Source organism: Centruroides vittatus, unplaced genomic scaffold (assembly GCF_030686945.1).
Source record: "Centruroides vittatus isolate TY-2023 unplaced genomic scaffold, ASM3068694v2 contig_799, whole genome shotgun sequence".
Classification (NCBI taxonomy): Eukaryota; Metazoa; Arthropoda; class Arachnida; order Scorpiones; family Buthidae; genus Centruroides; species Centruroides vittatus.
This window is the reverse complement of record NW_027122516.1, coordinates 2,640,916-2,668,303: the sequence shown is the minus strand read 5'-3', so window position 1 is coordinate 2,668,303 and position 27,388 is coordinate 2,640,916. Positions and strand designations below refer to the sequence as shown.

General features: G+C 31.3%; 1 protein-coding gene across 1 annotated transcript in view; it reads right to left on the bottom strand.

The window, feature by feature from the left end:
• Positions 1-27,388, bottom strand: part of LOC136981942 (KH homology domain-containing protein 4-like) — a 77,768-nt gene that overhangs the window by 20,059 nt on the left and 30,321 nt on the right. Inside the window, exons 4-13 of the mRNA XM_067278353.1 lie at positions 24,678-24,757; positions 23,667-23,719; positions 22,947-23,104; positions 16,553-16,639; positions 11,775-11,899; positions 10,481-10,541; positions 8,704-8,794; positions 5,921-6,013; positions 2,058-2,171; positions 1,453-1,993 (exon numbers count right to left, since the gene is read on the bottom strand). Coding sequence (XP_067134454.1) covers positions 1,453-1,993; positions 2,058-2,171; positions 5,921-6,013; positions 8,704-8,794; positions 10,481-10,541; positions 11,775-11,899; positions 16,553-16,639; positions 22,947-23,104; positions 23,667-23,719; positions 24,678-24,757 — 1,403 coding nt within the window. The remainder of the gene's footprint in view (positions 1-1,452; positions 1,994-2,057; positions 2,172-5,920; positions 6,014-8,703; positions 8,795-10,480; positions 10,542-11,774; positions 11,900-16,552; positions 16,640-22,946; positions 23,105-23,666; positions 23,720-24,677; positions 24,758-27,388) is intronic.

The following is a 27,388-nucleotide window of genomic DNA, read 5'->3' as shown; positions in this document are numbered from 1 at the left end:
TTATAAGGCAAAAACTACAGTATATAATCTGTCAATGCCCGAAATTTATTAAATCTAATTAGTATGCATACAATTTTCAAAGTACTGTATGTGTGTTTTTGTCCTAAATTTTTAAGATATTGTAAATCATAAAATCATGATTGTCTTGATAATGTTCTGAGTCACCCAACAAAACTTAATGATTTGTGTCAAAGTGTAGAAGTCATTTTTTTACCATCCAATGCAACTTCATTACTCTAGCCTATGGACCATAGCAATGTTTCAACATTTAAAGTGTATTACCAATATAAGACCTTTAGCCAAGCAATTGAAAAAAACCTTGAGAAGATTCAATTATTTTGATAAAAAGAAAAAGCTCTTGAAAACATTGAGGAAGCATGGAGAAAGTTATAGTAACTAACATAAGAGCTGTGTGGCAAAAACTTATTTCAGAATGCACAAATGATTTCCAAGAATTTGATTCTAAAATTAACAATACTGTAGAAAAAAAATAACATGGCATGAACTGGATCTAGGATTAACTGAAGTAGATAAGAGAGATTCAAGAATTACTCCAGTTTCATCATAATGGCCTCAATGATAAAGAACTTACTAATTAATCTATACGCAAAACAAGCAAATAAAGCTCAGGATGATAGCATTGACGACAATGAAACTGAAACAGCAACAAAGGAATTCACATTAAAAGAACTTGATCTGTGAATCTCTTGAGCAAAAAATAATGAATGGTGATCCTAATAGTAAGCGTTGAATAAAAGTTTGTGAAGAAATAGAAAATGCCGTTCACTGTTACCGAGTCGTATACCAAGAGGAAAAGAAATTTTTGAAACAAAAAAGTCTTCAATTTTTTTTTTACTTAATAAGTTTAAAGTTTGAGTCATAATGTTGGAAAATAATGCTAGCTCCTGCCTGTTATTCTTAATTACTGTGGTTTGATTATCACAGATTACTGCATTTTTCCTGGCAACATTAACTGCAATAACCAGGGATTCTCTGTACATCTTAAAACAAAGTGGATTTACACTGCAAATATACAACAATCCATGGATAATTAGTCACTAATGAACTATCTAATTAAAAATTGAAATTCAAACAAGAAATAATATATAGAAATGATAACAACAGATTTCTGTGGTTGAAAACAAAGCAAATTTTCAGTGAGAACAAGAAAAAGTCAATAGCGACACACATTATCGATGAGAATCGACAATTTAAAATTCTAAAAATTTTAATTTTTCGTACAGAATTGATTGGCAGAAATAAATACAACATACCATTTAAGTTTTTGTAAAAAAGTTATACAAAATTAGTTAATTTAATATGTATTAAATTACAAATCATAAATTTCAACTGATAATAATAATAATAGCAGATTGTAACCCATACAAAAATTAAATTTATTACGCTAAGTTATTTTTAAGCATTAATCTTAATTCTTATTGTACTTCCTACCTTGCTGAAATAACTAATTTATTCTGATCACATTGTTGCTTGTTGGAATTTGGATCTTCTTGAAACTTTCTTTTATGCAGTTCGACTTTTGAATATTGGTACTGAAGATGAGGATAAGCAGTACTGATGACCGATGGAGGAAGAGATGTTGTCACTGTCGACATGATGGATGGTGAAGTAGGAAGAGATGGCACAGAGTAAACAGTGGTTGGATTCTGAGTTATTGGTGCTACTGCATTCACGGGATATTGGTACGTAATTGGTGAAATATTATTTAGAATAGCGGGAGCTATACTTCCAACGTTAGCTTGAGAAACTGCAACGTCCGACGAAAACTGAGTATAAAGAGCGGCTTGCGAGAGAACTGGTATTTGTTGACTAACCACTAAAGGCACAGAAACTGCATTAGAGGTAACTGTAGAAGTGAACACTGGTGATGTCAGAAGAGCCGATGTGGGAGTTACGGATGCGGCGGGTAACGGACTTGTTAGATAGGCTGCCGGATATGCAATTGTTCCGTGACCTTCAGAAGCTATAATACCTGAAAACAATTCATTTTAATAAGAATAGATAAGAAAAATATATAACATTAAGTAAATATTTACCTGGTGTTGTATTTAAAACTTGAGGAATGGGAGCTATTGATGAACCTGTATAAACTGGAAGGCTAATAGATGTTTGAATAATGTTAGGAAGAGATGCAACAGGTAGAGTCATTCCTGAAATAATAATATATTGATACTAAATAAACAATTATCAATAAATAAAAAAGCAACTATTTTGAGTAACTTTCAATAATACTTATTTATTGTTTAAGTATTGTACCAAAAGTAATGATCACTTTGAGTTACCAAGAAATATTTAGAAATATTTTAGATTTATTAATACAATCTCTACTCCTCTCTTTTGACAAACTTTTAAATTAAGTTGGATGTCTGTAGGCTTGCAAATGGTCCTGAGAGATTAGGAAGAAGATGGCCAACTATAGTACATTTTTTTACTTAGCAGTTACAGAATTTCTTGTGAAGATTATTATTTTGGTATTCAAGATTCATAAATGTCTTCAAAAGTGTACAGATCTTCAAATTGCAGCATGATTAGTCTATAAAGATGATTCTGATACTTTAAAGCTGGAAATAGGGACATTAGCAAACAGTTTTATGGAACACCTAAAGATGCCTAATAGTATATTGCCTAGAATATGGAGAAAAGATCAATGCCGATCAATATCGAAGTCTTGATGGTTGGATGGCCAGTTGTCAGCCAGGGTCTCCAACTGGATTCAATCCAGAGAGCTCCAGGGTCACCATTCTGAAGATTCCTGGATCGAATCCAGTTGAGCAACCCCAGGAATTTTTGTAGGTGATCTGTCCCAGATATGTTGGGCTCCATCCCTCACCAAATGGTTATCCCTATTGTTGGTCCAGCTGAATCCACTATGGATATGTAAAAAAATCTTCTTTGTCAAAAGAGCCAAATAAAAAAAAAATATATATATATACACAAAAAAACTGAAAAAACTCTTCATTGAGCACTGCATTGCAAGAGATCCATCATGAAAGTCATTCTATTGCACAATAACCCACCATATTTTCTAGTATTAAATAGCTAGGAGATTCTTTCTCATCTCCTACAGTAACAATTTAGCATCCTCAAACCACTACTTACTTATTTTAGTGAAGAACTGTTCAAAGAACAACAACACATAAGCGATAGATTAGTCTAAAATTACACATTGCTGCTTGCATATCATCCATATTATGACAGTTAACAAACAGCAATATACTGTACAACAAATGAGGGGTCATAGAACTGCCAAAACAATGGCAAAAATGAATCAATAAAGATAGATAATTTGTTGAAAAATAAAAATGTTTACAGGATTTTTTAGTACTTATTTCCTCTCTGCAGACCTGGAGTTTCATGTAAAAAATTGACAATCATTACTTTTGGTACAAGCCTGAATAGGAAAATATAAATTTTATTTTTATCAGGAAATTTTCGTTTAGGAGGTAAAAAGATTATTTAATAAAATCATTTGAAAAGTTATCCAATCATATTAATTATTGACAAGTATCAATTAAGTTAATCATTGCTTAATTGACTGATAGTTATTGATAACAATCAATAAAAAAAATTCCCTTTAAATCAAATGTTATACTGCAATATACAGAATGACCATAATCTAAGTTTCTCTATTCAGGGCACTCTGTAGTTGTAACCAATAAACAGACTGATGCCAAAATTTAAATAGGGAAACTTTAATTATGGCCACCCTTTATATAACATTTGTGTTTAAGTCAAAGTTCAAATCTCTTTACATAACAATTTAGAACAAACAAATTTTTTACAACAAACTGTGCTACATAATGAAGTTTACTTTGTTACATACTGTGCATCCCGTAATTACTACTCTTAAAAATTAATCTGAAATATTAAATTCAGATATCAAATAAAATTTACTGAAATAAAAAAACTTCAAAACTTAAATTTTGTTAGCAAAATAAATTAATTTATAAAAAAAAACCCAACTCCACCAACAAGCAAAGTTGAAAATATGTAATTCCTTCAATCAAAAATTAGGTATGTGATTGTAGATAATGAGCAAAAAATTCATTATTAAGAGCATTCTTATGAGAAAGTTAAATATGTAAACATAGACAGTTTCTCTTTGCTTAAATATATATACAGCAGAATCTCATTTTAACAGATTGCTTGGGTAGCTGAAAATCATCCATAGTTCAAAGAATCTGTTATATCGCAAACAACGTATTTCCTGCATACCCAGGAAGATATCCTGCGTGCCCAGGAAGAAAAATAGTTTTCAAGAAAACACTCCTACATATAAAAAATATCCGTATTTAAAATTATTCAGTCTTGAAGATCTCTATTCTTTATTATATAAATATATATATTACAAGATCATATATTATGCCTTGTGTGTGTATGACAAAGCTGACAGAAATGGTATATACTATAAGCACAAAAAGAGGCAAATTATGTATGCTCATTAGCACTTCAATTGACTTCATGATTTGTTAAAAATAAAAAAATACTCATCCATCTTGGTTTGTTTTGATGATGCTTTTCTGCCTATTGAATACAACAACTGCTTGATATTAGCAATGTCACGTACAGTACAATCTGTTAGTTTAAGCTGAAACTCATCAAGAATGTCTTCACAACTTGGAAAGAATGATGGCCTCACCAAATTTCAGCACTGAACTTTGACCAGCATCAAAATGTTCACTAGGTGGCTCCTCCTCAATCCTATCAGCCTGCTGACTTTCTTTGTACAATTATTCAATTGTACATATCCCAGATGTAACAAGTACATTGTCAAACTCTACAAATTCCTGGAAACACCCAAATATTAACTAAACGTTAAAAAAATGCAAAGTTTACAATACATGGAGCTATAAAAAATCCATTATTCTGAGTTACATCTCTGCTAAAACGAGGTAAAATGACATTGATTTGCAGGACCTGGGAGAAAAAAAAATCTGTTCTACAATCTGTTAAAACGAGATTCAACTTTATAAGCTATTATATATTTTGAATATTACACATTTGAAAAGTACTGGCACTTACTTACTTATGCACTTATACAGTAGAGTCCTGTACAACACGGGGGATTCGTTACTCATTATAGAAAATTGTATTATCGAAACCTGTATTATCACACGATTTATGAAAGTTTAAACCTTGGCCTATAAGCTGAAAAAAACATATACCTCTGATCGACAAAATTCGAGAGTTGTTGCTTGCTTTATTTGCACGTTGTACGGGACTCTACTGTAATAGCAATAATTGTTACATTACATGTAACAATAATTGCTATTATAACTGTTATTACATATGAAATCCTAAAATAAAAATAATATACACAATAAAATCATATCATTAAATGTACAATACATTTAGTAATTAAATGTAATTTAGTCAAATACAGACGTAACTATCAGTTTCTTGTGATAATATACAGTACAAAAAATTATTTAAAACATTAAGAATTTTGTCTTCTCAAAACCATCCAGTAAATTAAATTTTAACCAATTTTTCATTCTTTGTATTGTATTAAAATGGAGTGAATTGGTTTATTGGGTGTAGTAAGATTAATTCTAAAATATTTTATTATAATTATTATAATGTATAAAAAAATTTTATTCCAAATAACCAAATGCCACATTATTTATGGCCATAAAGGCTCCTTTTACATGCAAACTATAAACTGACAAGCACTAATATTCATACATGAAGCATGTTTTGAATCTTTGATTTAGTAAACAAGAACATTTTAACAAACTGCTATTAAATCAGGATTAGTAAACTTTGATATAATTTATTTCTTATATTATCTTAATTATGACAAATACATGTTTTAATAACTAATTAATATACTCATTAAAATATACTAAATTAAAAAATAATATATTCATTTATTCATTATAACACATTTTATATTTACCTTGAGAGAAAACTGCTGAAATAGGAATACTAGATGATACTGTTTGTGAGACAGGTACATTGGCAGTGCTTACAGCTATATTAGAAGGAACAACTATACATATATAAAAAAAAAAGACAATATTAAAATAAACTTAAAAATAAAAAATATATAAGAAATTAATAAATTGAAATTGCTATTTAATTATATTCCAATATAATCATAATAATGATGATGATAATATTATTATTATCAAAATATAATTAACGAAGATCATATGTAAATATAATTTTTAATTCGTTTTTATAAACAGTCATGCCATACGATGAAGATACTTTCAACACGTTAATGATATTGGGTGAATGTAGAGAAAATTTTATGCTGTGGAATGTCTCTATACCCAAAGATATCCACATCTAACTCATTATGCCTGTCATAAATTATATGCTTAACGACCAGTGTATGCATATCTTCGTATTCAACCACAATATAACTGCAATCAACAAATTACACAATGTGCCCAAGATGAATGAGCAGCAATGTTCTCATTGCAGTTATGGTTAATCCTCATAATTCATTCAAAGAACATCTTTGGATTCTGATACGAGTCATTTGAATGTTTAGAAAATTTTGAAAAACAATAGAATGAATCCATTTTGCATCACATTGCATCAAGAACTTTGCAACATTGATCCCTTCAAAATTGCATTGAGTTCTGTCTCTAGATGCTGAACAGAAATCTGCTTTTCCACTTCCAAGTTCTGTGGTCTGATGAAGCAATATTTAAAAGCAATGGGGGATGTCATTATTCATAATGTCCATTATTTGGCAGCAGAAAATCTGAACTGACTTAGAGAAATGGTCAATCAGAACATGTGAAATCTTAATAACTGGTATGGTATTACTGGAGATCAAATAATTGGTTCTTACTTTTTAAAATGTCTTTTGAATGGACAACATTATACAGATTTTCTTGTTACTATTGTTATTGTTGAACTTCTGGAATATATGCCACTGGCAATTAGACAGACAATGTGGTTCCAACATAATGTTACATCCACAATTTTCCTGGATTGTTCATCAAATTCGGCACTTAAAGTTTCCCCACAAGTTAAATAGAAGAGGTGGCCCAATATCACAGCCACTATGATTGTCTAATTTAGCATGCATGGACTAATGGGGAAGGATTAAAGATATTGTGTATCAAAGGCATCCTACAGAATATGAAGACTTGAAAATACATATCAAGCTAGCATGCAGATCTCCACAAAACTGAGATTATTCATGCACAAAATGCTTATGCTTTCTAAAGAAGACTTCTAAAATTTTTAGAACAAAATGGAGGACACTTTAAATACCTGTCAGTCAGTTCACATCAACAACTTTTTTTATGTATAGACTGTTTATTACAAAAAGTTTGGTTTAATGTAAATGATGAGAGATGATAAAAAATTTTTTCTAACAAAAGTTGTTTCATATGAGAAGCTCAATCCAATGATGCCCAACTCAATTTATTCCAATATGCAAATCAGAATCAGGCCTGGGTGGTCCTATTTCTGCTGGGTTCAAATTAATGCCAACTTCACCAATTTATTTTTCTTGTGGGTTCTGTGGGTTCTAACTAAAAAATCTTCTTCAAAAAATAGTTTTCAAGAAAACACATGTGATTCAGATCACCTGAACCATCCTATATATAAGAGAATGGCTAAAGCTAATCTCTCTCTTAACTGTTTATGGTATTACTTTGAATGCCGTTTATGCCAGCATAAAGTCAACTTTACGATTTTCAGCTTGTTTAGACCTATAATCATATAAATCACCTCTAAACTTATTGCAAGAATATCAAAAGACCACACCAATTTCATTACGACACTAAATGTAATGATCATTAAGACCTCTCAATGTATGCATGATATACAGCATGTCCCATAAATCTAGAACCAGAGAAGTAAAGAATAATGCTGAGTAAGGAGAAGCAAATTCAAATTATTTTGTTGTTGGGGATTGGTAGTCAATGAGAAGTCACCAAAGAGTTTAACAGCTGCATCCAGACTTCCCACCAATCACATACAGCCAGTTAAACTCTTTAGCAACTTCTTCACCAACTGTGGGTCCCCATTATCGAAAGAACCTGAACCAGTTAGGGTCCATACAAAAATAGGTGTCAGTGAAAGAACCTACATATGGCATCAAGTAACTAATAAAAATATTCAGGAAGTTACATTGATAATTATTACACCGTTCTTTACATTTATCAATTAACACATCTGAGCTACACAAAGTCAGCATCTTCAATAAAATATTAACAACATGGCAGTGCAACTATGTATGATGTATGATGATATAACAATATAACAAGATAGTATTTCTTTTTGTGCACTCTCCATTTGCATCAGTAATATACAGTACAGTACATCAATTGTTGGAAACAACTTGTGATACAGTGTTCATTTATACGATTTAAGTAAGTTCATCAAATACAAGTATTATTAGGAAATATATGTGGTAGCCTGCTGTAATTACATAAGTGATGCACAGCAATTGCTAGCAACTATGTTTTACTTGTTTACCACTCTGTGGTAAAGATCTACATTTTATACCCATCATATAAGCTGATCCCTAATGTTGGAATGATTTTTCAAGCTTAGAAAGTCAACATATATGCTGGCATATATGATAATTCTAAATTAGTTTTTAAATACGTAAATTATTTATTTAAAGTAAACGTTAAAAATATTAATTTAAATAAGATAAGTGTTTCATTTTTAATTAATAATATTTGTAATCAAATTCTTACAACTTACTTTGATAACCAATTGCAGGTTGTGTTAAAGACTGAGCAGCTACTTGCTGTTGCTGCTGCTGCTGTTGCCACTGAACAAACTCTGTATAAATCTATAAACAAAATAATTCCTTTAATTATTATATTGATTTATATATATTTATATTAACTGTTAAATATATCAAAAATTAAACACACATGGACTGTATGTAGAACACGATATATACTGTGTCAATTTTCTATATAAGCTAGATAAACTGTGGTTTAGGAGCTTGTCTTAAATGATGGACTTTTTTTTTTAAAGAAAAAAAATCTTGGCATTTTGACTTAGGGGCTTCACTTATACAAACTTGGCCCTGGATGCATATGGGCTACATAGGGAAGGATAACTTCTCAATTAAAATGAATCCTCCTTGTTAAAGTAATATATCCAGAAAATAAAAATCAATTAATGTTTCTAATATTGAATCTATCAGCTTTTTTCAAGAAACGACAAAGAAACAGTTAGACTTCTCATAAGAAACCAGATCAAAAAGATGTATAACTAAAAGAAACATAATTAGTTTATAGCCAAACTTTTTAGAACACTTTTGCTTTTCTCTTCAAAAGTGTTCTAAAAAGTTCAGCTAAAAACTCTCCATTAAAAGCCTGACGCTGGCCCGTGAAAAAGACCAAAAACGTTTGCTTCTTGTTTATATCGAATTGCTGGAAACGTGCAAAAAGTCAGTGCAATATCCCTTTATTTAAATTAAAAAAAAAAAAATGTGATTTCCATTCTGAAGGTGTAAAACCTAAAGGTTATTAACAGTGTATTCAATGGCCAACCATATCTGTTTTCTGATGTTTTTCAAATGCAATGTGATATTGTTCTTTCAAGGCTGCCGAATTTGCAACATGTCCTCAATGAACCACACTTTTTAAGTGTCCCCATGAATGAAACTCTTTTTTTTGTTGCTTGTAGTTTCAGAAGTGCCATAGTGGCAAGTTTTGGTACAAATTATTTTTATAGACATGTCACTATACAAAATATGATTGCATTTTGACTGCTGATTAGGACTCTCTACATGAAAATAGAATGCTTTAATTACAATTGCCTGTTATTATATAAAAACTAAGTTTAACCTATGTTAATAGCTTGTTTGTAAACAAAAGACTCCACTATTATGATCAAATTGCCTTCTGGAAACCATTAAACAAAAAATATACCACTTAAATATGGAATTTCATATGACAAAAAATTTATAAATCCCAAAAAACATAGTAAAACAGGGTCCACTATTTATTTTATAACATCCACACACAAAGTTAATATTAGATATTTTAACAGAAGGTCATTAATAACCCATTTTCACATTAAAGGGAATCAGAAACAAAAATTAAAATTTTATAATAATTAAAATGAATAAATTGTATTATTATTATTATTATTGGGCTGCAATTTTCAAATTTCAGACCTTTATATTCCATTGTTGTCCATCATTAATCTTGAGGATGAAGTAAGATGACAGGCATGATTTGATTGTTATTGGGAAAAGTATAATGTACAGGGGCAAGACACCATTAAAAATCCAGACCAAGTTATAGAAAGTTTCGGAGCCAGAGAGCTCAATTAACTGTATATGAACTTCCAGTCTGAATCTTTTTTAAATTAAAAGATGATTAAAAATTGCTGCCCAGAATTGTGACAATGTCACAATAAATAATTACTTATTATATTTACATTATGAACAGAAATCAATACAAAACTTTGATAATTTGATGATAATATATCAGAATAAGTTTGAATGTACAGTACTTACTGTTTCAACTAGATTTAAAGCAAGTGTTTTAGCAGCTTGTAATCCTTCTGTTTTAGGATGCCTAAATTTAAAAAATATTTGAGTTAAAACAGAAGATAGTTATAAAATAACAACAGAAATATTTATTATAAATTTTAATAATAGTAATTATTATTTTTTTAATAACAGTAATAAATATAGCTATTTTTTCTTCATACATTCAATATAATACACGTAAAATATGAAAAATCATGATTAAAATGTACATAAATTAACAATGTTAAACTTCTTACAAACTAATTTTTTTTAATAAAAAATTAAAAATTAATAAATTATTTACCACAATCTCATTAAGAATGAATGATGATCCATTCTTAATGGAATTCTGGCAATTACTTTTGAAACAAAGCAAAAATCTGGTAAAATACTGAAATTATCTCTGGAGATTTAAATTGTTTATTAAGAAACATAGATATTTAAAAATATTTATTCATTAAAATGTTTTCTGAGAAATTTATATCTCCATTTTCAGCATAACTTAATCCGTCAAAAGAGTGGAGGGCTTATTTTAAATGATTTGATTGGAGGGATTTTTAACAAAAGGTCACCCCTAAAAGCTAGCTAGCTTAGATCTGTTTAGTTCAACTTAAGTAAGTTTAGCATGGCTCAGAGCTCTTCATTGAGCTTTGTCCTTGACTTTTCATGAGACAAGTGTAGACTTCATGTATTGCAGTTGTATAGTTTCATGTACTGTTCTCAGTCATCAGTACATCTCTCACTTCTAAAGATTAAATATTATCAAAGGTAATATATTTTTGTAAACTCTCTCTCTCTCAGAAAGGTAGAGAATTAGTTAATGGGTTGTTTGTTCAAGCTCTCTTTTAAAGAACGATTTGTAGACGTGTGTTGTTATTCTAACATATCTTGTATCGTTTCAATTTTATCTTTTATTGTAATTGTATAAGGATTTTATTAAATAAATACATTTTAATCATTTGAACTGTTCGATTTTCTTATGCCTAACTCCATTGTCTTACCCACAATTGAAATAATCACATCTATAAATTCCAGACGTTAGATATAAATTTTCATTCGTGTCTTAGTCTGTGAAATTGACTAAGTGGTGTCAGGAGATCTTGACAATTATCCAAGAGAAATTTGGAATATTAGCATATTCTCAACTTCTGACAATTAAGCTATCACAAATGTGTGACGGGTCAACCGGAGTCCCGGAAATTCATAAATTTGATCAATTTTAATTGTGATTTTGAAATTATGCAATCAAATTCTTACACAAATAATTATTATTTCTTACGTTAAATGAATGTGAAGAGGTTCGAACGCCTCCCTTCCTGACGTCGGTTCGATATATCCTGACCCTTTTCCACGCAATGTTACATTGGCTCCACTTTCAGTCCTAATATGTTGAAGATAAATTCCCTATTTTAGATAAAAAATATTAGTACTTTTAATTTTAAAATACGTCCCTCGCATTTCAGGTTTATTTTTAAGATACAATCAGAATTCACGTATATCCTGACAGTTAATTGAGTGTCAGAGTCTACTTTTCTGATGATTTAAATACATTAAAATCAAAACATTGACATAGCGATTACTATCAATACTTAGATAAAGTATCTTTTCCTTGTATAAATAAGTAAATTGATATCAGTTTTAAAATTAAAATTAATACGAATTTATTTAATTTGATATTTTAATATATTTTATTATCTTACATAAAATAAGTGAAAATAAAAATTTGTAATTCATAATATGACCAATTTTACAAATCATTCCCTTCTCTTTTATGTTATCCAGATTCGATCTCATTTAATTGGTGTGAAAAACCAATATCTTGGAATTCTGTGCAGATTAATCCATCACTTTAAACATAACAATGCCCTAAGACAAGGGAAAAAAAACTTGGCTGGAGCAATAAAAACATCATTTTGCAATAGTAAGCTAGTGTCTTATTGCTTCAGACGAGATATCTAGGTTTAAATCTGAGTTGGAACTTCAAAAATTTTCATGGGTGAATGAATTGATATAATGGACCTCATCCTGACACTTGGCCAAACCCATGATCAGTATAAACAAAACTTAGTGCCCACAGATTGGAGAATTATTTAAAAAAAACACCCTCACATTGCACGAATGCTTAATTGGACATTGATATAAACAATGTTCAATAATTTTATCTAATTAAAATTCATTAAGAAAATTTACAGTTATTATATTTGTAGTTTACACTCAAACCTGTTTTTGTGCGGTCTTTTTTTGTGCGATTTTTTGTGTGAAGTATATGAATTTCAATCAAATTGGTATACTGCACAAAAATAATTGCACAAAACACATTGCACACATAAAAAAAAAAAAAAAAAAAATCGCACAAAAACAGGTTTGAGTGTATAATACAGAAATTCATTATCATCATTTATACTATCTGCAATAAGCAACATTCAAATGTATGCTGTATGTATTTTTATAATCATCAAGATAAGTAATGACAATATACAGGGTTCCTATTCCAATTTTTGTTTTAATTTCCATGATTTTCCCTGACCAACTTTGTACATATTCCCTGATCCCCATGTCCCTTACACTATGGCACATTGACAAAGTAAAACAGCATTTGACTCACTAACCACACATGTTTTGCTTCTCCAATGTTTTAATTAATTATTTTTTCTAATTAACAATTATATATTTTTTATAATTGCTGAATTATTAAAATTAAAAGTCTTCCTCTTTGGCCTTAGTTCCGCTTGACAGCAGGGTCGACACATCTGGATTTTACTTTGAATCGCCATTTCGCCCAATCATGGGCCTGGTCTGGATGTAGACCCACAGCCTGCAGGTTGTGGTGTAGCATGTCCAGCCAATGCTGCCTCAGGCGGAACACAGGTACTGTACCTCCAAATGTAGGCCCATGTGGATGATGAAATCAGCATCAGCACGGAGCGCATGACTGTAGAGGTGCAGGCAACACTCGTGCACTTTCTCGCTGATCTCAGCAATGTCATACTGGGCTCTGATGTCAACATCGGGTACTCAATTGAGTCTGGTAATGCCACTCAACCAACGCAGCATCCTCGTCTCCATAGTAGCAAGTCGCAGTTGATGACCTTCATAGTTGGCCTGCACCCAGTGCTGTACAGTGCGACGGGCCAGACGACAGTTCAATAAATCTTTGACTTGAGTCAGTCCTTGATGCGTCAGTCGCACAGCACACTTGTTATTGAGTGCCACTTCAGCCAGGCAGCATTGATGTGTGCGACTACCTCATGGCACTAGACACTGTCAGCGGAGATCACAGACCCAAGATATTTAAAGTGCTCAGCTTGTGGAAGGCCAATGCCACCAACAACAATTGTGCCTTGCTCAGTTGGGTCTGTCATCGGGTACTCCATCTTCCTCAGGTTCAGTCTGAGGCCGTGTTGTGCAAGGTGATTACACCACATCTGGACGAGCTGCTGTAGGTCAATCCTGTCAGTAGAGGCAAGAAACACATCGTCAGCATACAGTAACATATATGGTACATGTTGCTGGATGTCACTTGTGATGGCGTCCACGACAGTGATGAAGAGAGTGGAGCCCTGGTAAACACCAATGGAGACGTGGAATGGTGTCGAGGTCCCAGCAACGCCACAGACGCAGCTCATTGGATTGCAGTAGAGCAATTGCACCCAACTGATAAGTTCCTCAGGAACATGATGTTGGCAAATAGTAGTCCAGAAAAGCTCATGTGGCACACAGTCAAATGCCTTCTCAAGATCAAGAAAGACAATGTTCAGCAGGATCCTCTTCTCATAATGCCTCTCAACAAGGAGTCGAGCAGCGAGGATGGCATCTATCGTACCACATCCCTTGAAGAAGCAGGCCTGGTTTTACATCTGTTGAAGAAGCAGGCCTGGTTTACAGCTTGATGAGGTCATGGATCCGGTGGTCTAAGACATGCTCGAACAACTTCATAGTATGCAAAAGAAGTCGGATCAGGCGATAGTTTGAGCACTCAGCCGGACTGCCTTTCTGTTTCCAGACAGGCACAGTAATACTCTGTGGTCAGTCATTGGACATCCTCTTCTCCTCGATGATCAGGTAGAAGAAAGCAGCAAGTCAAGTCGATGGCTTCAACCTTTTACCCTACAAAGATCTGTAGCAATGTCATCTGGTCTGCATGCCCTGCCAGGCTTCACCCTCTTTAGCACACTCTTGACTGCTTCTTCGGTAACTGACTGCACAGGTCCAGCCAGGAATTCTGTGATAGGTGGGTGAGGGAACTCCTCGGTGGAAAAATTAATAAATAATTAAAAATAAAACATATTATTAAAATTCTGTTATTAATTCACAACTATAAATCTACATGGCTTTAAAAAAAAAAGAAATAAATCAATTATTTTTTATTATTCATTAACAAATTCTATATAATCCATATAGATGACAAACATATCTGTTTTCAGAACCTGGCAGAGGTATTCAATGCTTTTGTATTGAAGTCTAAAGTGACTTAAAATCCAGATTATTGTATTGAGGAATAACTTCCTTGTAATAGCTTGATATTCTATCCTTTTTCTGCAGCTGTAACACAACAGAATTTACCATTCCAGCAATTGCTTCGTCGACTTGTTAACGCTTCCCAAACAAGACATTGCATCGCAAAAATGAATTACTTTTAACATGTTTTGAATTAAATAATTCACAGAACATCTCAATAGTTAAATCAAGATCTGCCATTTTAGAACTGCAGTGGTGTGCGTTGTTAAAAGAGTTTCAGAGGCGATTGTAGTGCTTAATTTAACAGCAACCCAAAAGTTTACCATCTGCCTGAAAGTATAAGGAAGTTTTTTGGAAGCTCCTAATTTGCCTCTTACTAATATTTTATTATTGTATTTCATTGCATACTTTTATTCTTATTATGTTTCTGTTATATTTATGTTAATTATTATATCACTGTATTACATTTTTGGTAGTTTTTTCATTTATTTTTCCTGTTAATTTTTTTCATTTAAAATTTTTAATGTTCTATTTTGGAACACTTTATAGCTGAGTTTACATAACTAAGATATGTAAACTTGAAGATGGCCTATAGAATAGGTTGAAAACATTAGTTTGTATCAAAATAGCAAATTAAGGTGCTTTTTAAGGATTGTTTATTAAGTCTCCACTGAGTGTAGTGTTGTGGTTACTGTCAACATATGTTTTTAATATTTTATCATGCTGTCTTTTTTTTACATCACGTACAGCACAGTCAACATACCCTATTCCATATTCACTGCCTAGCTTTATTACTGATACCCTTCATCTATTTTCTTCAGCAATTCCACGTAACTTTTGTACTAACTAAAAAATGTTTCCTCTTTTTTGAAACCATTAAAAAAATTTCAGAGTAAAAAAAAAAATGCCACACATGAAACTGCAATTTGAAGCAACAAATCCAACATTCAATCTCAGAACTCAAAAGTTTAAATGAATAATGAGTACAAAGTTTTCAATAATTACATACACCAGAAAATGTGTGATTTACATGTACTCACGTATTGGTTTTCAAGGCCATTACAGCCAAATGGAAAGGTCAAGTGATAACAAAAACATGGTTATACTCCAGATATACCATTTGTTAGTTTAACTAATTTCATCACTACCTAGATTATTTCTGATGAAATTTCATAAACAAGTTGCTAATTTTAGGAAACTAAATTTATAGTCCTGTACTGCAAAATTGAAATTCAGAGCCAAAAATAATCCAAAACTAAAAGGATTGTCCTAAACAAAAACAAATTTTTAAAACAATCTGAATCCACTGGATAATGTGGGTCCATTTGACAAGATACAAGACAGTTCTACAGTTACAAAATTCTTTCTGATTCCTAACAAATTATATCATATCACTCTTGAATACAAGAGTGAACTAATACAGATTACTAATACATATACAAAGTGCACTACAAAGTAGTAACTGTAAGAGATATTCAAGTTATCTATTCATAGATGACTCAATTTTTTTCTTTATATAAAAAAGCTAATGTATAAAACTGTACAACTTTACAAATTTCTGTTATAATATAATTTAATACTCAACTTATTGACACTTACCCCTGGTCCCAGAACTTTCTCTCGTACCGGATAATTGGATGGGGCATTCTCTAATCCGATAAACACTTTATCTTGCACAAAGAGAGGCTATTTGATTAAAATAAAAAACAGTAGCATTAAAATTTATATAATTAAAAATCATCATCTTAAAAGTTGAAACAATTTGTAAATTTTTAATTAAAAAAAAAAAAAGCAGTCTTTTGCTATTTTTATTTTATTAAAATATATTCATTCTTCTACTTTGCAAGAAAAATCAGCAGCTGTTTTGTTAATTTATCTAATTAAAATTTCCTGATCTTAGGACACACTCAAATTTTAAAAACAGTAAAAAAAAAATATTTATATAAACTTTCTTGTTCATAAAAAAACAATCCAATATATTTTTAATTAATTACCTTTGTGTTAGTTTATATAAATATAACAAAAATTTAAACTGATTAGCAATGAAAAATATATGAGGAGGTTCCAAAAAGTAAGATTTCCTACCATATTTCTGCACAAATAAGAACATGTACTGTACTTATTTGTAAAAATCACCTGTTTTTTGCATTTCTAAAACACACATCATCTTTGCTTATAAAAGTATACATTGAATATAAGAGTATGCTTTCACATGTTCCAGCTTGGTTGATTATAAGAGCACTGTACTCAATAAACACGTCATGTGATTTCATTTGTATGGTAAAGGGACCTTTCCATTTATCTATACAGTAATGACACAGCTGCCAATTCAGAAAATTTTATCACTAAAGTCAGATTTTGTGTCAGTATTTAGAGTATATTTTAGGATTATTTTCTGTAGTAAATAATGTAAACAGAAATTTACTAAATACTGTTAGTTATATCGCTTATGCAGAATACTGTATAAAAATGAAATTTGTATCTCTAGATTGGAAAATATCATTTCTTTCCTTTTAAATCAACTCTAACCTATTGGATATAATGGCAATCAGGAAGCTTTGGCAGCCAAAGGATTTGTCAAATGATGTACTTAGCAGTATCATCAACAAGGGCAATGTATCGTCATTGTTGATGATACTGCTATAGATGCATATTTTGATATTAGTAGTGTTACATAAGTCTGAAAGCAATGAGGATAATGAAGACAAGACCATTGAGGAAAGCAAAGGCAAGGCTAGCAACAAGAGCGAAGACAGCTACAGTGAATTCAGTGAAGAAATGTAGCTATTTAGTAACATCTCTTTGCAACTCTTATTAAGAATAAAACTCCAAATTAAAAAGGTTTACAATACTATATAAGATTTTTTAAATATTAAAATTTTAAAAGTATTTTGCAGAATACAGTGCCAATTTTGCCCCATCCTCTTATAGATGGGGCCATGCTCTTATCTGTGTTATGTGTATCATGGAAATATGGCGACTTTTAGCTACAAATATGAACATCGAATAGCCAAATACTTCATTAATACCAAATGATCTACCAAACTACTCGATTACTCAATATCTACTGTATTTGCTTGCATATAAGACGAGATTTTTATTCATTTTTCACTGCTTCAAAAACCTAGGTCGTCCTATACACACAAGTGAAGGATTCTTTGCGTTTCTGCAATAATTTTTGTGAACAGTATATTTGCATTTCTTTTTGCCCAATGCTCACCCTCTGGTGTTTAAAAACAAAAGTATTTTATGTGGGTCATTTGAATCATTCTTTGTGTATTGTCAGGAGTAAAGATGAATAGCAATATAATAGGGTTTGTTGGTTTTAAAAACCTGGTTTTTTTGAAGAAATTTATATAATTTGAAAACCGGGTTTTCCTAATTGAAAAAAAAAAACGGGTTTTTGAGCCTAGACTTAAACATAAAAATTAATTAATTATTTGACTAAAAACATCAACATTTTGACAGAAAATTGTCTCTGGCATAAACCGGAAATATTGTTAAATACAAAGTTTCATAAAACTAACTACAAAAACAAAAAAAAAAAAAATCCCCTACACCTAAAAAGCATCCAATTCTCCCTACAATAGGGAGAAATTTTGCAACAAGGAAAAAACAATAGACAGACTTGTACACTAAAAAACAATGTGTTGTTTTAACTTTGAATGACATCGATGCTTCTCACACGTGGAATGAAGCAGAGTATTGTAAAATTGTACAGCTCCTTAAAGTTTTACAACCAATACATTTAGCAGCTGATGCCTTAGGACGACAAGATGCAAATCTTCTTGTCGTCCTGTTTATCAACAAATGAAGACATTTGAATTTCTGTTATGTGAACTGAAACATTTGAAAATGTTCTAAGTTGTTGCATGCTGTGGAGGTATGAATTCGAGACAGAAGACAAACAAGATTAGTAACACTTCTGTGGATTTTGTAAATAAAGGAAAACATTTGGACGAAGGTGTCTAGCATATTTTCCCACCAGCTGCAAAATCTGATATCATTAAGTTATCTGGAAAAATATTATTGAGATTATATACAAATTATTCTATAGAAGATGACTGTGATGATGAAAAAGTGGCAAAGAAGAAAATCAACTCACAGCTTCAAAACATGCTATAGAAAGTCGATACATAAATATCTTCAAGAAGCTGAAGTGACTTTGTCCAGCCCTAAGACACTAAAAAAGAAGTATTTAGTATTAGAGAGTACAAACAGAAGAACAAAAAATTTAGATTTATTATTTAATGTTTTAAAATCAATTCAACCTAGCTCAGTAGCAAGTGAAAGTTTTTTCTATTTCTGGCAGTTTTGTGTGCAAAATAAGGACACGGTTGAGCAATAGATCTATAGATGTTCTTTGCTTTTTAAAATCATATTTTCTTAGGAAAAATAAGAAATAAAATATTATTTTGTAGGAATTCCTTGTTATTTGTTTTTCTTTGTGGTTTTCTATGGGTAAATTTTATAGTTTAATGTGATAATCTAGTGTTTTGTTTTGTGTAGACGTTGGTCGATTTTATTTTGTTATACTTTTGAAATTTTATAAATATTAAATAAATTAAAGTTTTAAAATAAGTTGTAAATATCTGTTATCGCCATTTTGGGGGGGGAGTGAAAATTCGAAAACCGGTTTTTTTAAACAGTCGGTTTTTGTATAAACCCTACAATAGAAAAAGCAAAGGTTTTAAATTGAATTCCAAAATCACATGAGAGCTCAATATAAGTTTTAATCCATTCCCATGTGAAAACAGATGATTATTTGGAAATCTGAATTCGGAGATACTCATAAGTGTAATCGATGAAGAATGGATTTGACTGTTAAGAATTGGCAAAAAAGGTTTTCAATTCTCCAGCTTTACACGAACAAAATATGTTGTCGATTTTACAAGATTTTTTTCTTAAAGTTTAAAACGTCAGTAATTTTTGTGGGACAATATGTGCATTTTACATGCATTTGATATTTTATTTGTGATTAAATGAAATAAAATTAAACTGTATTAATAAATCTAATTTTTTAAATTTTGATATTTAAAGTCACCTCGTCCTATATGCGAGATCGTCTTAAATGCGAGTAAATATGGTAATTATTAAATGTAGCTATAATCTGGCAGATTGTTTGGTATTAATTTGTATCTACTGTAAATCCTCATTCCACTCATGAAGCATTGCTGTTTTTAATATTATTTTTATTGGAATATATATAAAATAAACAACAGTCTGATTTACAAGAACTGGGGTATAAGTCATGGCAACTTTTTTTTTCATGAGAATGCAGGACCAGCACTAAACTTTGAAATATACTAATGGAAAGGGCAGTGTATGGTATAATACAAACAATGCAGGTCATGTGTACCAGGGGTAGGTAGGAAAGTGCAAAAAAATCTTAAACAACACTATTTTGCTACATGTGTTTATTAGTCAAAAGACTACATTGGCAGTACAAAAAACAAAATGGGTGCACACATGAAACTCAAAATAGTTTCCCAGAGCATCCACAACACACTGCCAATGACTTGAGACATCATATACCAGGGGTAGCCAACAGTTTTTGCCCCCAGGCTGGATTGGAAAGAAAAATTCTTTCACAATCACATTAAATAACATGATTTAATTGACACATGCACAATGTTATTTTACAATGTGAAGAAACGTGCAAAAAAAAGGTCAACAGGCAGGCAGCGCTGTGCGTCACACGTCAGCATAAACAGAGTGACATGGTGGAATGGCAGATGAGTTTCAGTGAGTGTAGGGTCTTTCGTTCTTCAAATAGTGTAAATTTATAACAGATGAATGCAAAAGTTGTAAATCTCTACAATGGAATTTTTTTAAAACAAGTATCGCGAATCCATTCCACCAATTACTGGAAGTTAAGTAGCTAATTTTGAAAAATTAATCGTGGGCCAGATAAACCCATTACGTGGGCTGTATGTTGGCCATCCCTGTCATATACCATCCTCCTCACCAGGTGCAAGTTGGGACATTCATGTTTCAGGACAAGAGCAATGTCCTAGAGTCCAAAACTGTCTCCTGAACAGTGGTTCCTTTACTTTGGGTGTGAGTCGAAATCACATGGTGACATATCCAGTGAGTACTTCCCATCTCCAGCAGTTGAGTAGCTCCTGTTCACACACTGTTTTATGTAGTGTTGTATTGTTCCTAAAGAATGATAACATTGTCCAAAAGATCAGAATGTTTGTCCCAAATGGCACGACACAAATGTTTTGGCAGAAAGATCTGAAAGTACTCCACTGTCACTGCCATGTAAAACAATGTAACACACAATCACTCCCCATCATAAGCTGCAGTGACTGTCACCTTGACAGAAGGGTTTTGTCGAAACTTCTGTCTTTGTGGTGATCCTGCATATCACCATTCCACTCATTGATGTTTGAGCTCTGATTTGTAAACATGGGCACAAAATGCAATGAGAGTGACAATTTTGTTGAGCGTGTGCTCTCCTTCCCACTGGTAGATTGTCAGATGGTTGTGGCATATTGCATACCATGTCCACTTTTGAACTTCAGTGAGTGGATGCTGCACCCACCTCACTACAACTTTCCATATTTGAAGGTCTTGTAGAATTCTGTGAATGGTTTATTTCTTAATGCTGGTTTCTGCCTGTAACTCAAGCAATATCCATCACACATTGGGTGATTATGGCATATGACCCCAGTTTGCACACTCACAGATCATCCTGAACATTGAAGGTCATTGGCTGAATTGCTTATTCATTGAAATGCTGCTGTCCACCTAGTGACAGTTTGGTATGACAAGGCATTTCTTACAGATCCATGTGGCATTCTCTGGCAGTTTGCCCTTGGAGAATAGCTATTTTCACATAAGAATGCTGTTCACACTGAGTAACTTTCATCCTGCACAACAACTGACTTATCACTGACATTCCCACACCCTCTGTGTAATAACCATACATCACATTGCCATCTAGTGAAATTGTCACACACTACTGACAACAATCATATTGTGGTCACATTATTTATTTTTGAGGAAAACAAAAAATAGGGTTATTATGACTTATGCACCAATCTTTATATTTGTATTTTATTTGGAAACAATTTCGAGTAATTGCCCATGAGCAAATAAGTGAAGTTGTTTACAAGAGCAATTACGTGAGGATTTATGGTAAAGACAAAGCTTACTATATAAGATCAAACTACAATCATGTAAAAGCATTAGATTTCTAAATAGTTGTCAAGTCTGTTTAAGCATTTATCACAACAGTTATTAATCTATGAAATCTGGCAAGAGAAAGATATGTAACCACATCTGAACTTCAAACTGTTTGTTGTCTGTTCTCTGAGGTTACATGAAACCCACCTACAGCATACTTTTCTCTTTTCAGGACATTTGTAGAATTGGCCAGCTGGAATATGATTTGCAAAGATATGATTGTCAAATGTCTGCCTGCCTTGACTGGTGCACTGATGTCTCGAACCACATTGACAGACATGGAGGGGCTCACCATTCCTCTGTTAGTGGAATTCACATGCCTATTGGCAAACTCCTGGCACTATTTACAGAAAGGTTGTACTGTCACTGTAGATTGCCACAAACTCATGACAGATTTTTGTGGGTGTCAGTTTCTTTGCCCACAAAAACAAATAATTCAGTGCATTTCATCTTTCATCCACTCTGCCAAGATACTTGCCATCTTCTCTGTTGTAACATCAGCAGAAGCCCAAGATGCCAACAATTACTGTTATTTGGTGGCCAACATATGTACCATGTAACCCTACGCAAATCAAGCGCATGCTGCCATTGTATCCACAGAAATAAAATAGGGAACTTTATATCTTGAACCCCCTTATATATCAGTGAAATCTAATTCACAGCACTAGTCTGTTTAAATCTTTATTATATTATAATACAGCATACTGTGTAACAAAATACTTTCTTTAAAAAACTTATGCAATTATTTATAATTAAAAAACAATATAATTAGAAAGTAAAATATTTTAAAAAGTCTTACCCCAGAAGAAAATGAATTTGAAACATTGACTAGTGGAGTTTGTATAGTATCATTAGCCACAGGAGGATAAGTAACACTGAGTAAAGGAGCAATGTTTTTAGCAATTCCTCCACTTTCTAAATGATGTCCTATTATTTCATGTATCCTAGAAACTGCCACTATAATAAAAATATTTTTAAATAATTTAGCATTTTATAAAATTTTAATTTGATCTTAATGATACAAGTGCAATTACAGAGCATTTTAATTAATAATTCCATCAAGAACAAAAGTTATTTAGATAATTTCCCTTTTTTTTTTCTTTTTCAAAAAGTATAATGTCTAAAAAGCATAAAAATCTTAATCTTTATTCACTCCTAAGTAAAGAAAAATATTGGAATAGACTAAATTGTTTGACATGTTACATTTACCAAAGATTTCAGCAACTACATACCTGCTGCATACAACAAAAATATCCATTAAAAAATAATTAGTAATGAAGTTTTAAAGCTATAATAGTGCTTTCATGTTCCTTCGATTTTCAGTTTTATCATCTTACTGAATCATCTAATTTGTCAAAGAATCTATGATGATATTAATATCATTAATATCATCATCAATTAATAAATAATCAAAGTTATTTTTTACAAAACACTACGGTAAAAATTAGCCAACAGCTAGTGTTTGGTTACCTAGATGAAAACACCTTATTTTTTATAAACATATAAAAATAATACTTACTGTCTACAGCATCTTGTGTAGAAGCTTGTATGTGTAAATAAAGGGGTCTGTCACTGGAAAATTTAAAAAAGTTTTAGTCGTTAATAATTAAAATAAAATACTGATGATTGAAATGCAATTATTTTTATTGTAGAATTTTCTTTAAATATTTTTACCATTAATTATTATTTTTGTCATAAAAATTTAATGTATGCTATAATCAGTATATACAATCAAACCTGTCTGTAGTGGAATCTCATGGAAACAAGCAATTCTTACGTAGTAGACAGGTGTCCATTATATACAGGCTACTTTAAATTGATTTTTGCAGAAAATTCAAGGGACCGAAGAAATCTTTCCTTAATGACAGGTTTTCGCTATATACAGGTTCTGTTATAGACAGATTTGACTATATATATATGTAAATATTTTTACTATCACACAATTCACTAGACATTTAATGTAAATTTTAACATCTATCCTGATTCAAAATAAAAAGATACAATTAATAACATATGAATGATATTTTTATAGATCAAATAGTAATGTACAATATCTGTTTTAACATTCAGAAAAAAAATGAACACAAAGAAAGTATAAAAATAAAGACTAATTGATAAATAAGGAGTCTATTTTTATAAAATTAGTTTGAAACTTATGACTTATTTTAGGTTCTTAAATATAAGGAGAGTGCATTTTCATCAATCCACAAGTATTTTAAATCATTATAAAAAAGACAAACTAGGAAATTAAATCATATAATTGTAGTTTCTGATGTAATGCCAGTAATTTCAAAATAAACAATAGTGTCTCAAGAGATGCCATGCAGCACAAGTAAGGCAGTTGAACTCATGCGACACACACAGGATTAAGAAGAAAGAATATCTTTCTCCCTTTTTTTTTTCAAGTAAATGTTTCAATGAAAATTTCATAATAATAATTTTAGTATTCAGTTACAGAACTATTAATTTTAAACATTTAAGTTATGTTTAAACATTTTGTGACCTTTAGTTCATAATAATATATTCTTACCTGGAAGTACTTTTCTGTTTGTCATCAAAATTCATGTAACGTCCTCTAGTTGAAATTGCTGCTCCACTATATTTACAAATCTAGATTTTAAATAATTTATAAATCTCATTATAAGTATTGATTATAACAAAAATTATGTATTTAGTAACTTTAACGATAAATCGATTTTTAAGATTCATATCAATTCTAATAGAATTTTACATTACACAGCAACTGAAATGTAGAACTGTCCATTAATTTCTGCTTTTATAACTGCTATAAATTCATAAATTCAGAAATGAAAACATGTGTATATTAAAGCAATAATTTTTAACCAGGAATCAAATATATCTTTTTAGTGGAAGAAACTTCAAATTAAAAAAAATTATACAGTGAACTCAATTACGGGAAAAACTCATTTTAAAGAGAGGAAGAAAAATGACTAAAAAACCAGCCTTTATCTACTATTTTTAGTGTACAAAAAAGCGTGTTTTGTGTTTTCTTTAAACACAGACATGTGTCCTATAAATCTGCACAAACTTCAGTTGCGTTTTCTGGTAATTTTGAATAATTACACGGCCCTGTTCTATTTAATGAAAAATTTACATAAATAATGTTCTGTTTTAAAAATGGAAGAATTAAATGAATGCAATCAAACAAACGTAATTACAGATTTTATACTGAAAATCGTAAAGATGGAAAATCTTATGAAGTTAAATACTTGTCTGCAATAAGAGCTACGTAGCATACAATGTATAGCATATTTCATAAGTAAGCAAGTGGAACCTAAGAAAGAAGAACAAAAAGTGATTGAAATATGAGGAAAATTACTAAAGAAAAGGAATTAATTGGAGGAAGAATCCTTGAAAAAAGTTGAATGAACACTTAAAATATTGAAAAGAATGTTCAGAATTTCACACAGATATGTCCATCAGATTCTGAAGGAACATTAAGAATAAGATTCTCAAGAAGTGAAAGTTTGCTTCATAATATATGACAAAGCAACTTGCTACTGGAAAAAAAACCCATCTGCAGAAGCTGTATGATGGAGTCTTGAAGGCATAAAACAATCTTGATGTGGTTATGGTCAACAAGTTCTATTTCACTTTTGACATAAGTGAAGGGCTAGATATGGATCCTCAAGTCAAATTCAAACAACACTCCAAATCTGGCTGGCAATCAGTCCAAAGGAATGTTCACAGGCCTTCCATCGCCCTGTTACAGCTCTCCGTCACCAGAGAAGTGTATGGCATCCAGAATGGATCCAGAAGAGGCTAGTGCCTTTCCTAAAGAAATACTACTTTAACTATGAAAGGATATGTCTTCTGTCCAGACATGGCCACCACTCATTATGCTCGTGATACAGTTGCCAAGTTAGGACAATTACAGAATTCAATAATCTCCCGTGAAGCTAATGTTCCAAATACTCCACAACTTAGACTGACCAAAAAATTTTGGTACTGACTAGAGCAAAAAGTTTATAAAAATAGTTGGGAATCTGGATCTATAAAGGAGTTGGAGGACAGGATGAAGACCAAACTTCATCACTTCAAAGCTGACAACTTCTGGAGGTTAATGGATCTAAAGTTCAAATGCAGTCCTGATCATTTCATCTTAACATTAAACAACTTATCTGTATCCAAAAAAAAAACTTATTTTAAAATAATGAATTTTAAACAACTTGAAATTTGTGTAATTTTTACGGTACACACCCTTAATTGGCTTCACTGTACAACTTTGTAATTTGAATACTATACAACTTTGAGCTTTGATATTGTTCCAATTAAACAATACCAAACTTCAGGATACTGATACAGAAATTCCTGTTTTCTGAAATAATGCATGCATGAAAGGAAAAATATGATCCAAATAATCCCAAATGATTTCTTTCACAAAACCTCATCTATCTATATATATAAAACTCATTGAATGCGGGTCCATCCGTCCGTGTAACGTTATGCCAAAAATGGGCACTAGAGGCACCCCTATCGTGTGTCATATTTCAAACATTTAAATTTTTATTTAAATTAACAATATAAATTATTATTATTCATTTGGCCAATAACAATATAAATAATTCAGTATATTTGTAATAAGAATTTATTATTGTCACGGAATGCCTGTAATGTGCACTAGGGAGCGAATAACGAATATATTGATCTGTTAAGATTAGTTTTTAATTAAGATATAGATTTGTATATATTTATACTCGATTTTTTAAGTATATTAATTCTATTTATTTGAACTATTTTGAATAAACAATATCTTCACTTTCTAATATAGAAATACTGTTTGCAGTTTGTGTATTGATTTTTTAAGTTTAGTTTTTAAGATGAAGAATTGTACACATTTACATATATTAAGTGCATCAAACTTTTAAAAATTAAGCAAAAATCTTTCATATAGGGTAGATGTACCAGTTCTGGCCAGAAAACAAATTTAACTTAAAAATATAATCACAAATAAAACAAACTTTTATCATTAACTGTGTGAACAGTTAACAATAAAAGTTTGTTTCATTGGACAGATTTGAATATGTGGTGATTATATTTTGAAGTTAAATTTGTTTTCTGGCCAGAACTGGTACATCTACCCTATTAGGTGCATCAAACGTGCCTCATGGGAATTTGTAAAGCCGGATGCACACATGCGGCGCGGCAAGGAAAAAGCGACAGAATGACGTCACTTTTTCTCGCCGCAGAGGTATATTTCGTGCTGCTTTTCTCGTGCCG